Source organism: Nycticebus coucang, chromosome 2 (assembly GCF_027406575.1).
Source record: "Nycticebus coucang isolate mNycCou1 chromosome 2, mNycCou1.pri, whole genome shotgun sequence".
Classification (NCBI taxonomy): Eukaryota; Metazoa; Chordata; class Mammalia; order Primates; family Lorisidae; genus Nycticebus; species Nycticebus coucang.
In genome coordinates this window covers 81,250,791-81,268,011 of record NC_069781.1, presented here as the reverse complement: position 1 = coordinate 81,268,011, position 17,221 = coordinate 81,250,791, and the positions used below count along the sequence as shown (strand labels likewise).

The following is a 17,221-nucleotide window of genomic DNA, read 5'->3' as shown; positions in this document are numbered from 1 at the left end:
TATTCATTGCCAAATCCAAATCCTAGTTCTGGGTTCATTCATCTGTCCAACAAATACCTACTGAACACCTTGCTGTGGTCTAAATGCTTGTGTCCTCCCAAAATTTATGCGTTGTGATCTTAACCACTAAGGTGGTGGTATTAGGAGACAGGGCTCTAGAAGGCTGAGCCCTCATAGATGGGATCTGTACCCTGATCCAAGAGGCCCAAGATACCCTCTTGCCCCTTCTAGCACGTGAGGACACAGCGAGAAGACATTGCCTACAAATCAGAAGGAAGGCCCCTCACCAGACACTAAATCTGCCAGTACTTGATCTTGAACTCCCAGCCTCCAAAACTGTGAGAGATAATTTCTGTTGTATATAAGCCACCCGCTGTGTAGTATTATGTTACAGAAGCCCAAGCAGACACACTTAGGTACCAGGCAGTGTTTTGGACTGTATGAATAAAACAGGGGATAAAGTAAACTAAACACCTCACCTCCTGAGGTTTGTCTTCCAGTGAAGGGAAAAAAATAAGCCCTTAGATACAGACACTGGTGCCAGGAAACCTGCAGACTTGTGGAGAAGGAGGCCCGTCCTGCTCGCTTGCCTCTGTTCCAGCGTTTGCCTGTTGACCACCCTCTCTCTCATGAACGTCTCTCTTCCCACAGTTTAAGGCACCATGACCTCTGGTCTCTCTTCCTATCTCTGTGACTGTTCTAATAATTTGTTTTGCTTTCATGCCTTTTATTTCAGGTTTTTTTTTTTTATTTAATGGCACCTGTGTATGTGGAATCTACATGCACATATAAGATATAACTTTACTATCAACAGTAGGAGCTGTGCACATCTTCATGAGGGAAGTAAATTTTCCCTACCCACGACGACCTGAGAGTTTCTGAGGTGTGGCTTATAGGGGTGTCTTCTGGCACCCTCCTCAGCAGGACAGTTCCTATGCGTGTGAGTGTGCAGGGCTGTGTGGCGGGTAACTGTCCTCGGCTGTCTGTCTGTCCTCTGTTGCAGGGCCACGTCCTCGAGTTGCTTTCATACCTTTTAAGCATCCTTTGTATTCAGTTGTCCATCTTTTACCCTCTCTTTCTTGTCACTTCCATGCTGATGTTTCCCAAGTCTCTACCTCCAGCTCTCACTGCTCCCTGCTCCAGACCTTAGTATCCAATGGCCTCTGCTCATTGTCACATGCATTGACTCCTCGAGCTCAATATAGTCAGGAAAAAAATGTTCTCTGCTCAAAAGGCCTTATTTTTATCCTGCATTGCCAATCTCAGTTGGCCATTTTATCCCTGGGCTTCCAAGCTAGAGACGAGGAGATTACTTTTGACTTCTCTTTCTCCCTTGCTCCCCACTTCAAATCTATCACCCAAGGCTATCAGTTTTGCTCTCTAAACATCCCTGTGCCAGCTTCTCTTTCAGGTCCTCATTACTCTGTCCTAGAATATTGCAGAACTGCGCTAACTGCTCTTCCTCTGCTGTGCAGCGCCCACAGGTGCATCCTCCACCCTGTGCTGCCGAAGGGATTTTTCTAAGACACGATCTGACTGTGGCATTTCAAAGACAAAGTCTTTCGGTGTTTTCCCACACCCTCAGGATGAGGGGGAATCTCCTTCACATCATTTACCAGTCCTGCCACATCAGCTTCAGTGCTCTCCGCTTCTAACCAACACTGAACCCCAAGCCCATAGGTGCAAGGCCTTCCTATGAATTTCTCAAATACTCTGTACTATTTCACTCCCCCAGTCTTGCTAAAGTGCATTTCTCCCTATCATTTATCTAGTAAACTAATGCCTGAAAATCCATGTGGTTGTATTTATGCACTTAAATCTGCCCTGATGTCTTGCAGAAAGAGAAAATGATAAAACCATACTGTGTGTGTTCTCTACCGACTCACATTCGTTCCACACCAGCACCTTTGCACTTGATGTTTCCTCTCCTGAAATGCTTTTCCCCTGATTCTTCACATATTGGCTTTTCCTCTTCACTTAGGTCTCAGTTCAAAGTCACTCTCAGTCGGGCCTGACTGCTCATTCTAACAGCAGGCCTGACTCATGCTGGTGACTACCCTGGATTGGTGCTTTGAGGACCCACCTCCAAGCCCAAACTACAACCATAAGGACTCTAGATCTGTTTCCATACTTTATGGCTTTTTCCAACCTCTTCCTCCCACACGAGATCAACCAGATGTCCCAAAGAACTTTCGTACTTGTACCTACGAGGTTATCCAGGAAATCCATGCCTCACCCTCACTTTTGGAGGGCAGTCTGGCCACAGAAGATTGCTCCAGCTCCCTGGGGAAATATTCCTGTCATTGGAACATGCAAAACTGGGTAGTCAGAATGGTGCTGCGAGGTTGATTTGTTTAGATAAACACATATCCCGTATACCCTGGGGGTAGCACTGCTCCTTATCACCTACACAGCATTGTTTATTAGTTTATTTGTTTATTTTCTGAGCAATGCCCTCCCATCAGTAGAATGTAAGCTCTGCAAAGATGGTGTCCTTAGCTATCTTGTTCACCACTGGCTGTTCAATGCCAAAGTAGTTCCTGGAACAGAAGGTATTCAATGACTATCTATTGAGCAGATAAGCGTATTATTGTATAAGGTGGCATATTTAATTACAGACCTCTCTCTTCCTCCAGGCTATAAGCACTCAAGACAGAGGATTCTGTCCTTCTCATCTGTGTCTTCCTACGGGCACAGTGCTTGCCAGAGAAGAAGGCATGACATAGTTATTTTTAAAAGCATACATAAATGAACAAAGAATGAATGTACATTATCTACAGTAAAAGGTTTTACTCTTACTTCCCCATTAAAATAATCTAGGGAGCATTTAAAAACTGCAATGACCAAAACCAATGGGACCAGAATCTCTGGGGTGCTTACCAGGCATGAGTGCATCTAAAGCTCTTTAGGCAATTCTAGTGCACAACTACGGTTGAGAATAGCATGACCTGGGCTCGCCTGTGGCTCAAGGAGTAGGGCGCTGGCCTTGTATACTGGAGGTGGCAGGTTCAAACCTGGCCCCGGCCAAAAACTGCAAAAAAAAATGTGTTCACGAGAATAGCGTGACCAGCCACCCACGTTTATTCAGGACGGAGGCATCTCCAGAATTCAGGAATTCCAGTGCTAAAATTGCCGCTCTGTAGGGCGAACCAAGATGGTTGGTCACCCTGATTGAAAACCACTGATCCAAACTGTTGCCAGGGCCGTACTGAGTGATATATTTTCAATTTTTGAAACGTCAAGACTCATTTGCTTCGTACTCTCACTTGACACTTACCTAATTACACTCTGGTCTGCGGCTCACCTTGCCCTCGTGACTGCTTCCTGCCATGCGTTCCTGTTCAAGTTCGTCCTGCTCTTATTGACTTGGGTGACACACAAATGGCAAAGGGAATGATGAAAGCAAGTCAGCACCACTCAATAGAGCGGCTAAAGAAGCAGGGGAACATCTACAGCCCTTTCCAGATGCCATTTCAGTGAGCCGTCGCCTCTTTTTCTCTCCAAATTGATGACAGTACATTTTGACACATTTCTATTTATCACTTGTGTACGAGGGCTGTCTGGAAAGTATCCAACCACATAATATCAGAAATAGTGTTAAAAAAAAAAGGCTAGATACTTTCCGGACAGCCCTCCTATGCCAGTTACCTGGTAAGAGTGTGCAGACTCTATCATTATCTCAGTAGATAATAATTTTCTTAAAGGAAAATCCCTGTGAAAACGGAATTAAAATTCATCATTCCAAACACAGTCAGTTTACTCCCAGTGTGCAGTTTGCGCCAAACCCATCAATATGCAGAAACCAGAATCAGAGATGCTCTTTAACCTGTGACGGGAACATAGCAGCGCAGCTCTCCAGGGCCCGTGATTCGCAGCGTGGCCCCAGATCAGCAGCGGCAGCAGCAGCCCGGCCGCTTGTTGGAAGTGCCGAACCCCAAGCCCCGCCCCAGAGCTACGGAATCAGAATGTCTGGAGTTAGGACCCTAGAACCGGTGTTTTGAAAGTTTCCCTGTGTTGTACTTTTGCATCCTCAAATCTGAGAAAGGCTCCTCTAGCAAGCGCTTTGCCTCATCCTTAATGTCAGCATCTCAGAGCCCAGAGGGAAGAAGCAAAGGAGAGCAGGAGAGGAGGTGCATGGTGCAGTGGTCCCCAGACTCACGCTGGCAACACCTGGAGACCTTTGAAAACCATCAGCGCCAGGATCCCAAAACAAGCAATATGATTTAACTGGTGAGGGCGCACTCTGAGCAGTGCTCCCCAGTTGATTCTAACATGCATCAAAGTTTAATAGTCACTGATAGAACTTAATCACCAGGAACCCTGCCCCACCGCCTCCATGGCTTCCAGCCTCCGCTGCTGAGGAATGCATCTGCCTGCCCCGCTTCCTTCCCACACAGCAGCAGCAGCAGCAGTGACCGAATGAAGAGGGTGCTCGCTGCATCTCAACACGGCCATGGAGAATGCTATTCCCTTCACCTTCTGTTGGGAGCTATTTGACTTTTGTTCGCTCCGCCCTCTCTGAATCTCAAAATCTTCACTTGTCCAGTGGAGACAGTAAGACCCAATACCTGGATTATTTGGGACATTACATATGACAACACTGGCAGGGCCCAGTAGTTGGCCTAGAAGACACTCTGTGCCAGGGAAGAGCACTGTCCCTCTACCCTCCTCTCCTGCTGTGGGCTATCCAGCAGCATGGCCTTGGGCAAAGGGCCTCCTCCTTATTGCACAAAGGGTGTGTTGGTGTATTGTGAAAAACATGTTCCCTTGGAAATTCACATCTATCATCTCATTTCAGTCTCACAACATCTCCACCTTGTAAATGGGATCATCTTGTCCCCATTTTGCAGACAAGTGGATGATGGCTTAGAGCAGTGGTTCTGGACCTTCCTAATGCTGGGATGTATTTTCATTGTTACAAAGGGTTGAGAACCATTGGGTTAGAGGATTCCAGACTGATGCAGTCTTGAAAGGGCAGGCTCCGTCCCCCTGCCCGTACCCCATGCTCTCTCTACCTGCTGTGCCATCGCCTCCTTCAGCTTCACACCCCACTTCCTGGCAGGCTGCACTAATGGACAGAACATGTCCATCAGCCCAGCTCTGCCCCAGTAGATGATGATAGAAATGTTCCATCTCTGTGCTCTCTCTGTCCTGCAATGATAGAAATGATTTCTCTCTGTGCTGATACAGCAGCTGCCTGCCACATGTGATGACTCAGCACTTGAAATGCAGCTTGCATAACTAAGGAATTAACGTTTTAATTTCATTTACTTTTAATTCATTTTCATGTAAATGCCCCACGTGAACAGGACAGATCTAGAGACAGCAGCTGGAGAATAATGGGAAACTGGGAAATCTTTCCAATGGTTTCTACTCACACATCAAAGTAAACCTAAACCATTTCTCTGCCTTCTTCTTCAAAACCCTTGTGAACTCATTTATCTTAGTACAGTGACAGGTTGGCCCACTAGTTGATGACTGCACCATCTATGCATAATATAATTTGAATGATGTCTTGGCACCAGTGATTGACCAGCAGGAACAAAATGTGTCAGGCTTCTCAAACTTTATCACCAGGGATCTATCTTGCTAAAATATGGAGTGTGGTTTAGCAGGTCCAGACCAGGGCCTGAGGTTTAACTAGCCAGACTATGGAGCAGTGATTCTCAACAGGCCGATTTTGCTTCCCTTCATATCGGGAGCATTTGGCAATGTCTGGAGATGTTTTTGATTGTCTCGGAATTGTCTGCATCAGTCTGGAGTCCAGGTAGGCCAGCATCATTTACGATGTACTTGTTTGCATGTGTAAAATATCACATGTACCCACAAATAGTGCAGTTATGTATGAAAAGAGCATGGAGGTTCAAAGACCTTCTTTTAACAAAATTTCCAACATAATAATAATTATTATTATCTGTAATGTACTGGAAGGCCCCAAGACAAAGAATTATCTTGCCCAAAATGTCAATAGTGCCAATTTTAAGAAACCCTACTCTCTAGCCGAGTCTGCTCTTCAAGAAAAGGGGATCAGTGGCAGAGTGATGGAGTGAGTTTTTTGGGTGTCGAACTGACCATTGTTTTCTCTCTCCCATTCTGTTCTCCCACTTGTCTGCACACAGGAGCCAATGCCTCGGCCCCAGACCAACTGAGCTTAGCTTTAGCCTGGAACAGAGTCGACATCGCTCGCAGCCAGATCTTTATTTATGGGCAACAGTGGCCGGTAGAGTATATGTTGTCACCCTTGAAAAACACTGCTTGCTTGGGCAAGGGTATTTGTGAAGGAGCTTTTCTTTAGGATAGAAACCATTCCTTTGCAGCACAGTCCCGGGACTGGGCTCCCTTTCTCATATGTAGGGGAACACTGCCACCTAGTGGAAATGACGACTAACTACAACTCCAAACATTCCAAACGTTTCCATCTCTAAGAGTGGCCCAGAATACAAATATTCAGCTATAAATGATGCCATTTCTTTTAATACTCCTGGGCGAGTGGGGGAAGGAGGCAAAGTTGTATTAACTAAAATTAAATGGAATTATCAGTTTGTTTCTGACTGTCTTTTATGGGAGTGAAAGGAAGAGGTAGCAGCCCAAATGGTGACACCTCATGCTGGTTTATGGCTGGGTCACACCTCAGGTTGCAGAATTAGCAGGCTTCCCTCTGCAAGTGCCATCTGGTCCTGGTGGCTGAGCACAGGTCCTCCCTGTGTGAAAAGAACAACACAAGGGAATCAACACTTTATATAACTGTTCTTGGTTTGTTTTCCTCAACCGACTCTACCCAAAAATAAAATTTGGGGAAATTGGCCTTTGGGTGGTATGTGCATGCACCCACGGGGGGCAGCCCAGCAACCTGAGATTTGGTTTCTGTGCCTGAAATAACACCACTCACAGGCAAGTCTTTTTTTAACCCTTCCTTTCCCCAGAGAGCTTCTGCCTGGGAGTGGGCACCTGTCTTCATTTAATGCTCGTGGATTGCTAGCACGGAAACATTTGCCAGAGTCTAGACATTATGAAGTTTCTGTAAAAGGAATTAAATAAAAACCCTAGCCGGTGGCAATTCCAGAAACCAGACTATTCTTTTTTTAGTTAAGTGACACCATCTTGTCGTGGTCTTGCCCACTTCTACACAGAGACCCAGCATCTATTCAAGTCCAGTGGTCTGTCTACTTGGGGGCTCATTCTGAGCCTGAGGATGATGAAAATGAAGGCAGAAAATGACCCACTTTAGACTTCACTGGTGTTGGCAGAAGTTTGGTCAGAGAATTGTCAAGGGCCAAACCCTTGCACTTTCTCATGATCCAGTGTAAGAAAGAGATTCAAGGAAGAAATCCCTTTTTTCACTTCTATTTGCAAAGACAGACCCCAAAACATAGGACAGGCAGTGGCTGTCCCAAAAGTGAACAGTCTTGCTAGCATATCGTTGGGTGCAATGAGGGCTTACCAGATGTCAAGGCATCCATTACTAAGCTGTTCAGGTGAGCACCAAAGAACGATATCCCGGGACGCTGCTGGGGAGGACTAACTCATTGACTTGATTTGCAGGTGGGGTCTCTGGAGCAAGCCATGCTGGATGCCTTAGTTTTGGATAGAGTGGATTTTGTGAAATTACTCATAGAGAATGGAGTAAGCATGCACCGTTTTCTCACCATCTCCAGACTAGAGGAATTGTACAATACGGTAGGGCCAAACTAAGGCACCTTTTTATTTTCTCTGGTTTTTTTATTATTATTATTTTACCTTCTCTTCCCCCCCCACCCCACATGCCTGTGATTCTCTTCCCCACTTCCCTTAAAATGCATGTATCATTCTTCACAAATACTCCCTTAGACCTATGTAGACAACAAGCACCAAAATTCCACTTGTTTTAACTGCTCAGTTGTCAGCATCTAATGCAAAAAATTATGTGATAACCTAAGGGTATTGTTCTCATATTCTTACATAAAACTAAAAAGCACTGGAAATTAGAGCATAGTTTATTCTGTAAGCCCAGAGGATGTTTGAGGCAATTAGCAGGGGAAGATTGATTTAACTCCAAGCATCAAAGAAGGCCAATTAAGTATACTGCACCATTTTGTTACCCTCAGAACTATGAGGTTCTTTTTCCACAATAGTGCAATAAAATGTAAAATATTTCTTGTTTGGAATTATTCAAAAATTTATACTTTTTAGTTTTATAATGATTTTATAATTCACTTGCTAGGGATACCAACGTGTAATCATAGGTAAAACTACTGTTTATGAAGGTGCTGAGAGCATTCAACAAGTGTATTGGCTCTGGCGGGGGGGGGGGGGAAGGAGTTTATTGGCTCTGAGCTGATATTGACTAAAGTCCAGTGAAGTTAGAAGAGCAGATGTTGTTTTCCTCTGTTTAACAGATAAGGAAACTGAAGCTGTTTTATCCCATTGGTGCTACTATAACAAAACATCTGAGACTGAGTAAATTATAGACAATAGAAACTTGTTTTTCACAATTCTAGAGGCTAGAAAGTCTAAGATCAATGCTCCAGCAGGTTCAGCATCTAGCAAAGGCTGCTTTTTGCTTCCAAATGAAATGTAGGGACAGGCTCAGTGGCTCATGCCTGTAATCCTAGCACTCTGGGAGGCTGAGTCAGTAGACTGCCTGAGCTCAGGGTTCCAGACCAGCCTGAACAAAAACAAAACCCTGTCTCCACTAAAAATAGAAAAACTAGCTGGGTGTTGTGGCAGGTGCCTAGTAGTCCCAACTACTCAGGAGGCTGAGGCAGGAGGATCGATTGAGCCCAACAGTTTGAGGTTGCTGTGAGCTGTGACACCACGGCACTCTACCCAGGGTGACAAACTGAGACTCTGTCTCAAAAAAACAAAACAAAATGGAAGCTTCTTTTTGCATCTGCCAGAGGGGACAAATGCTGTGTCCTCACATAGCAGAAGTGACATAAAGGCAAAAGGGCTGAATATTGTGTGAAGCCTCTTTTATAGTGGCCTTAATCCCACTCACAAAGGAAGAGCCCCCATAACCTTCTCACCTCCTAAAGGCCTCACCTCTTAGTCCTACTGCTTTGGAGATTAAGTTTCAACATGAACTTTGAAGGGAACACAGATGTTCAAATCATAGCAGAAGCCAAGGTGAACTGGTTTGTTCAAGGTCAAAAACCTCAAAAAGAACCCAGTCAATACCTAACAAAAAACTTTGTCAGAGGTTGGTTTTCCCCTCCTTTGTCACGATGTCTTTGCCCCAACATGCTGGGCACAAATGGATGGGGCTTATTACCTGCCCCAGACAGTGGTAGTTTGTGGATGGTGCTGTCCTGGCTCCATCTCATTCCCACTGCAGCAAGTAGGAAACAGGTCCACAGAGGGGCTCCAGGTTTCTGTTTTCTCTGCAGATTTTTCTTGGCTCAGCATACTGAGACTTCGTGATAGGATTTCATTTTAAAAAATAAAATGAAAAAGAGAGAGTTGAATAGCATGTCAGTTAGAGAATCAAGGGAGTAGAATGATTTACTCCAAAACTGGACAAGAAAGGTAAGAAGTAGGAAAGTTCTAGACTGAGAAAGGCCAGTAGATTTCATTACTCCACTCAACTGGTAATGGTTATCTGGAATACTGTTGACAAGGATTACAAGATAGTGAATGGCCTTAGAAATAGTAATAATAATAGCTAACATTTATAGAGTGCTAAGCACTGTTTTAATAGATTTATAAATATTGTATCATTTAACTCTTACTATCACCCCATCAGATAAAGTGGTATTATTATTCTCATTTTAGAAAGGATGAAACTGAGTCACAGTTAAGTAACTTGCCCATATTCAGAGCCAGTCAACAGCAGAGGAAGGTTGGGAGCTGCACGTTCAATCATCACACAATACAGCAGCCCCTTGGTGGAAAAAAGACTTCTGATGAGTATGTTCTCATGAATGGGCAGGTGGATGGAGCAGTTTACAGGTTGTCTCAATACCCAAATATATTCCAACTATGCTTAAGGATTTGCTATCACTATTTCAGATCCTTAATAACATCATCAGATTTAGCAAATCAAAATACAAGTTATCTGGCTAACTTTGAATTTCATATAAACACCAACTTTTTAGTATAAGTATGTCCCAAATATTACATGGCATATGCTTATGAAATGCTTAATTAGGCATCTTGTATTTCATCTAGCCTTCCTATTCCTAAAAGACAATAGAATGGCAACTTATTTCATTTTATTCTTCCCTCAAGCAAACATATATCTATTCTCCACGTCTCTCTTTTACCCAACGGCCTGTGGCTTTTTCTTTCAATCAAGTTTTGGTGACCCGTCACCCAAATCCAGCCCATGGCTTGTTTCTGTATGGCCTATAATATTACATATTTTAATGGTTGGAATAATCCAAAGATGATACTCAGATGGCGCCCGTAGTTCAGCGGCTAGGGTGCCAGCCACATGGGGCTGGCGGGTTCAAACCCAGCCCAGGCCGGCTAAACAACAATGACCACTACAACCAAAAAATAGCCAGGCATTGTGGTGGGCACCTGTAGTCCCAGCTACCTGGGAGGCTGAGGCAAGAGAATCGCTTAATCCCAAGAGTTTGAGGTTGCTGTGAGCTGTGACACCACTCTACCGAGGGTGACATAGTAAAACTCTATCTCAAAAAAAAAAAAAAGAAGAAGTATGATACTCTATGACCTGTTAAAATTATATAGAACTTGACTTTCTGTGTCCATGAATGAAGTTTTGTTGAATCATAGCCATGCTCGTGAGTTTGCATATCACCTATGGTCACCGTCACACTGCAACAACAGTTGAGCAGTTTTGATGAAGACTGCGTGACCCACAAAGTCTAAAATATTTACCAGCTGGCCTTTTTGCAGGAGGGCTGGCCAGCCCCTTTTAGACAATTTCTCATTCATTACGGGCAATAAACAAGCTGCAATGGCAAAGTGCCAAAGTGTAACTCCAACACAGTAAATGGACCCCTTTGTTTCCTCCTGCTGCAAAATAGTCATGTTTTGGCCCAGCTGTCAACAGAATTGACAACTTCACTTACAAAGTTTAAACCTAGAACCTCAAATGCACTGTCTTGTGGAAACACAATCCAAAAATCTGCCAGCATGTGTATTTAGAAAAGACAGGCACAGCTGAGCATCTGGAACAAGGTCCGTCCTAACAAACTGCCCTCTGCCAGCCAGAACCCTCCTTCCAGATCCTTCTCACCTTGCCAGGTGGAGCCCTAACTAGGAAAACCATTTGATTCTTCTTTATTGTTTTCAGAGACACGGGCCCTCAAACACATTGTACCACTTGGTCAGGGACGTCAAAAAGGTAAGAACCCTCTCGACCGCAGGTCGGAGGCCCTGTCTTGGCGGCTTCCTGTGATTAGAAAGAGCGTCTGTTTTGCATGAGCTTCCCGAACATTCCTGTCCCTGCCAGATCCCCCCTCATTTCAGAACAGTGTGTGTGCGCGTCTTTTAACACTGACACCTCTGCTTATGATGCAGCTGTGATGCTATCTCCAGTCGCCGTGGTTTTAGATGCTTTCGCTGGACATAACGCTTTGGGGTAGTGGCACTCCAGGCTTCCCTCCACGCCCAGTGGATTTATGCCATTACCTGTATTTTTTCCATAAGCCCCTTGCTGTTTGGGGAGCTGGTTTCCATGCTGCCTGGCTGGCCATAAAAGGTATCTTCATTTGCTAACTCCTGATACAATATCACATCTAGCATTACAGAGAGCGTGGGAAGCATAGCTCCAAAAGTTTCAGGAAACGGAGACTAAAACACGTACATGTATTCCATTCTAACATTGTTTTTTCCAGAATATTTTTTCACACTCATCATCTCATTTCATGGGAGAAAAAAAAGATGGTAGGTATGGATCAGGCAGAATTATTCTCATTTTACAGATAAGGAGGCTGAAATACAGGGAGGTGAGAACTATGTTGAGTGGTTAGTGAGGAGCTAGGAATAGAGCTCAACTCCTTTGATTAATAATAATAATAATAAAATAATAGCTGTCATTCAGTGAGGACAGGTGCATAGCATTGAGCAACGCTTTCAAGGCATCTTAAGTCATTTAATCTCCACAATAGTTCTATGAAGTTCAATTATTATTTTTACATAGTATTAGTCCCCTGTAAGGATGAGAAGAATGAAGTACAGAGTTTATGTTTAATCTCAGCCAAGTGTTTATTCTTTTTCCCCATAGGATCTCCTTCAGAGGTAGTTTGGGTTCTGAACCCTTGAACCCATCCCCAAAAGTGATGTTTTAACATCAAAGGATAAAAAAAAGATGGTATTTACCCCACCCCGTAAGTATGTGCCCATGCGCACATGTGCGTATATAACCACTATTGCCACTTTGTAGCAATACCTCAACAAAATCCACAGGACATATTCAGAGAAAGCTACAAAGTGAGGTCAGAAATACAGTATAATTCCTTCATCTCATAGGACATCACTGATGTTGTATAGATACTTTTAAATTTTCCCTTCAAAAGGCCAAACGAAGGCCCTGGGGCTGCTAATAATGATCCTATCAACCTGCTGGACCTTTGCTCACAATGAATAAAGGATATAAAAACAAAACAAACAAAAGCCCCCCAAATTCCCCTCCTTTGGCCCTTGCAGTTTTCCTCTCATCTCCCTACAACCTTAACAAAGAACTTTCCTCTGTGAGTGACGTCTGTAGTTCTTTCAAAGCAAGGGAACCAGGCACTGTGCAATCTGTACTTCCAAATCCATATCCATTTCACTAAGACCATCTTCCACTGGTCTGCCCCACGCCAAGCCACGGGAGTAGCGCTGCCCTCCGCGAACTCCTTCCTCCCTGCTTCACATCCTCCGGTTTTACTGAATTCATCTTGGCTTAAAATTACCTGGAAACCAAACTTGGAAGGTGAACAGTAGACACATCCAATGTGTATTCTTTGCCAAGATTATTTGTTGCTCAGATTCAATAAAATGTTTTGAGTTTCTTTAAAATAACAAATAAGTTATTCTCCCCTCATCTTATGCCAATCTGTGGCCCTGAAAGTAACTGTGAGGCTTTTTGAAGAGTCAGCTCTGTCTTTGGCCCTCGACCCCAGCTACTGGCCAACTCAAGCATTTAAATAAAGTCCTTCACCCAATTCCACCACCTCGTCTTCTACCAAGAATGTCTTGCTATATTTTCAATTGGATTTTTGCAGCTAGATTTCACTGAGTACAAATAGAATCAAAACCCCTCTTATTACATTCTTTTTCCCATAGGACTCTGTTTTGCAACATTATTTTCTCTTTTCGGAAATCCCTAGGGCTGCCTCGTGTATTTGCTCACATTCCTTGTATTATTAGAAGGCACGTAAAGTATCCTAAGGATAAGGGTGGTTTTTTTTTAGCTTCTTAGCTAAAGAGGTATAACAAGAAAAAATAGGGAGGTAAGAATTTGGGAGGCAGGAGGATTAATGAAGAGCAGCTTTCTTTTTTTTAAGTATGATCCAAATATTGGAGAAAAAAATAGTTATATAAGCACGTACTTACTCTCAAATTTAGTAACTAGAGAAAATGATAATAAATCACCATGCATAGTACTGACCTGGTCTAGGAACAACTTATCCTTTTACCTGGGAGAAGAAACTGCCAAAAAGAAAGGGGAAAGCAGAAAACCAATGTTTAGTTTCTTCCCTGGGGAAGAAATAGGAGTGATAAATGCAGATGCCATTTTTTTCCATGACCAAGGTGAGTGTCTGATTGCTGGAGAGCAAGAAAGAATAACAATACTAGTCTAAGGAGCCCAAGTGTCTGCATTTTATGTTATATGAATAAAGAGAGCTGCAAATGAAGCTTTATGTTTTATGGGGTTTTTTACATAAGAGAGAAATTAACATTGGTGCACAACTTTCTCAGATGAGTCCAGATGACTTCCAGCAATTTAGGAAAATAAGATGCTTAAGACTATAAAAACTGGGTTATGATACTAACAAAATCTTGAGAAGTTCGAGCAGTTTTCAAAATTAAGGAATATGAGAATAATTAACACGTGCTTTCTTTTTTATAATTATAGCAGAAAAATAAGTGTATATATATATATATATTTCATCTGCGACAAAAATTAACCAGTAAATACTAAATCCTGGTATAAAACGCTGTTTGTGAGTTAGAAACACAGTCCTGGACCTTAAACATAGTGTTGGATAAGATGTCTGTAAAATTAAATGTAAATAACTCTTAAGAACCCAAAGAATGTGTTTAGGAATTCTCAGACTATCCTAAGTCAACCAGCATGACATCTCCAAGTTCACCCATTCTTTGAGACCAATAGAACTGAACATGGAAAACTGCTCCCAAGCTAGTTTCAAAATCTCAAGTTATTGGTACCAAGGGAATGATCTCAGAGCAATAAGATAAAGAGTGGCTATTCCGCATCAATCAGAAACTTAAATTGATATAAGCCAACGCAGTTCCCTGAAATATTTTCATGCATAAATCCATTGGATGTACCAGTGCCTTCATATTAAACCAAAGTGGCCCAAGTCTGTCTGCTTTTCGTTAAATATAACCTGCCATTTTAGTAGCTGTCTGCTCAATTTGTGCCTCTGTATGTACTAAAGTAGTAGCTTTTCTTTCTTACATTAAATATGCTAATACTTCAGATTATGTATACTATCCACTCCCCACCAACGAAGGATGATATTTGAGTACTATACAGAAGTAGTGGTGAAATTATAATAATTTAAAGTTCATTTACATGGGAATTAAGACTCAGAGTTTTGCAGAATGCAAAAAAAGAAAGAAAAGAATTTCAGACACACTTTGGATAAGGAAAGGACATTTTCATAATCCCATCTGCTAAATTCATGAAAATTTGCAATTCTTATTTTTTTAAAAGATGGTTGCCTCATCTATTCCCATGCTAATCAGCCAAATCTGGGATGAGATCCTCTTTTCCCCAGAGCTTTCGCCAGACTAAGCTCCCACCTACTGATTCCTCATAGCACCTGCAGTCCACTTTCCCTTATTATAAAAGCTCTTCCAGGGTAGTTTATTTCTCCCTCTCTCTTGGGAAACCTAACAACTGTGACCATTTTATACCTTACCTATGTCAGAAGGAAACAATCTTGTTTTGAAGGCTTTTTTATAAATTTCAAAGAAAAAAAGTTCCTAAACAGTTGAAATCTGATAGTGATACCATGAGCTAACATCTGAAAAACAGAGTTCATTTGGAAAAGCAGATCTAATACATGAATTTAAACTATTCTTTTAATTAAAAGATATCCTTAGGCATGGAGCGGATGAAATCTTAGCGTCAGATTAGTATGTTTCATAGCATGAAAAAAGGACCCAACATTTTCAAGTTGTCAAATTGTATCTATCCATAGAGCCAAGCTTTACTAACGAATGATTTGAATCCCATGGCCTACCTCGTGTTGTTAGAGAATGAAATGAGAAATAATACTTCGGGCTTTACTAATTATCAAAGTAATTATGCAGCAGGGTAGGAAGAGGGAACCATAACAGAAAGAGCAGTCAGAATGGGTATCCTCCAGTATCATTTTAGACTTCCCACTTGAAAAGGAAGACTCCTCCAGAAGGTTTGTGGACATTACCTGTTTAGTATGTGAGCTCTGGTTCACCTTCCCTGCTTTTCCCAGAGAGGAGGATGCCGTGAGCACAACCCCATCCTCATCTTACCATCCCTTGTCTCCAACACCCAGTCCCACTAACCACACTCCAGGAAGCCACGTGAACCTTGGAAGCTCTAGACGGGGTCTTTGTCCAGTAGTCTGGAAGCTCAGAAAAAGAGCAGCCTGTCAATTCGTGGACGTGCAATTAGACCTTTACAAATCGATAAGACCTTACAAGTTATTCTGTCCAAACTACCTATTTTCAGAGCATAAACTGAGGTACAGAGAAAGGAAATGATCTGTACAGGGACACATGGGCAGAACCGGCCCAGTGCTGTTTCCACTGTGAGATCATATCACTCACTGGCTGTTCGCTACATGAATATCTATAAAATCTTCTCTGCCCAGCCATGCCCATCCTAGGAGAAACAACAGAAATGCATTGCCTGTGACATCTGCAAGTCGCTGGCCCAGCACCTCGTTATGTGCGGAAGCTGCTATCCCCTTCAGAGCCAACCAGGACAGTTAGTCCAAGAGGTCTAAATTATACCCAATTTTATGCACTGTATGAAATCTATTTCTTCTTCCCCCAAAGGTTTCCACTCTTCCTAGTAAGAAATAAAACTAAGTTCCCTTAACTACTCTACTCCCCAAGGTCGCTATAAAGAAGCAGATGCAACCAGCCTCATAGACTAAGTTCAAGAACAGTACTGGTTGCACTGTCCTTCCTCAAGATATTACTTCAACAAGAGCATCTGACTCCTTATCCTCCAATCCTTTGATCTATTCTAGATTCGTTTAACTGGCCTTATTACCCACCTAAAGCAGAGCAGTCAGGTAAATGCTGGTGAGGAAGGAATTCTCACTGGCTTCTGTTAGGTGAACATCAGCCCCTCGTGGTCACAAAGAATTCAGGCCAGTTCTTTTCAGGCCCTCACTGAAAGTTCTGATGAACCTGAAACCTCTTCTGCTTCAGACGCCCACGTACATCAGTCATTATGAAACAATCAAGCTTTGTATGAGAAGATTCCTTCACCTTCCTTTGCAGTATACTCCTATATCCCTACGAGCCCTTTGTCAATACAGCTTTTGCAAAAAATGTTTTATTTGCCCCTTATATTTTTATTTATTTGAATTTTACTACTATTGTCACTTTCCTAACAAGATCCACTATTAAAGACATCTCAAGAGTACAAATATTGCCATTTTATATCGGTCTTCGAGCAATATTGATGCCTTATTCTTAGAATTCAAACTGATGCTCATAACTAAGTTTCTCGAAGCAAAATACATAGGAGTTCTGTTCACTGTTACACACATTTCAATTTTTTTTTTTTTTGCAGTAATGGCCGGGGCTGGGCTTGAACCCACCACCCCCCATATATGGGGCCGGCGCCCTACTCTTTAAGCCACAGGCACCGCCCCACATTTCAAATATTTTAAATTCTTACGACATTAAAAGTAGGCATAGACCCATTGACTTACTCTGATTGTCTTTTCCTAGCATCACAATCAATCCTTAGGGGATTTTTCCGAAACCTGGTATTTGAGCATTATAGATCACAAAGGCCAGGGAGTTCGACCTCCTTCCACAGGAAGGACTCAGTCATTCCCTCAGGCTGAGTCCTGTAGGATAGACACACACCCAGCGC

The 17,221-nt window shown here is 42.8% G+C and overlaps 1 protein-coding gene and 1 long non-coding RNA gene across 8 annotated transcripts in view; one reads left to right on the top strand and one right to left on the bottom strand.

Annotated features, from left to right (window-relative positions):
• TRPM3 (transient receptor potential cation channel subfamily M member 3) overlaps positions 1–17,221 on the top strand; it is a 584,594-nt gene that overhangs the window by 465,290 nt on the left and 102,083 nt on the right. For all 7 annotated transcript variants that reach the window (XM_053574847.1, XM_053574838.1, XM_053574844.1 and 4 more), the window contains 3 exons: positions 6,120–6,220; positions 7,543–7,677; positions 11,240–11,290. In XM_053574847.1, coding sequence (XP_053430822.1) covers positions 6,120–6,220; positions 7,543–7,677; positions 11,240–11,290 — 287 coding nt within the window. The remainder of the gene's footprint in view (positions 1–6,119; positions 6,221–7,542; positions 7,678–11,239; positions 11,291–17,221) is intronic.
• The window catches only part of LOC128574237 (uncharacterized), a 30,721-nt gene continuing 19,804 nt past the window's right edge, over positions 6,305–17,221 (bottom strand). The window contains exons 3-4 of the long non-coding RNA XR_008376650.1: positions 9,251–9,391; positions 6,305–6,701 (exon numbers count right to left, since the gene is read on the bottom strand). This is a non-coding gene — a long non-coding RNA (uncharacterized LOC128574237). The remainder of the gene's footprint in view (positions 6,702–9,250; positions 9,392–17,221) is intronic.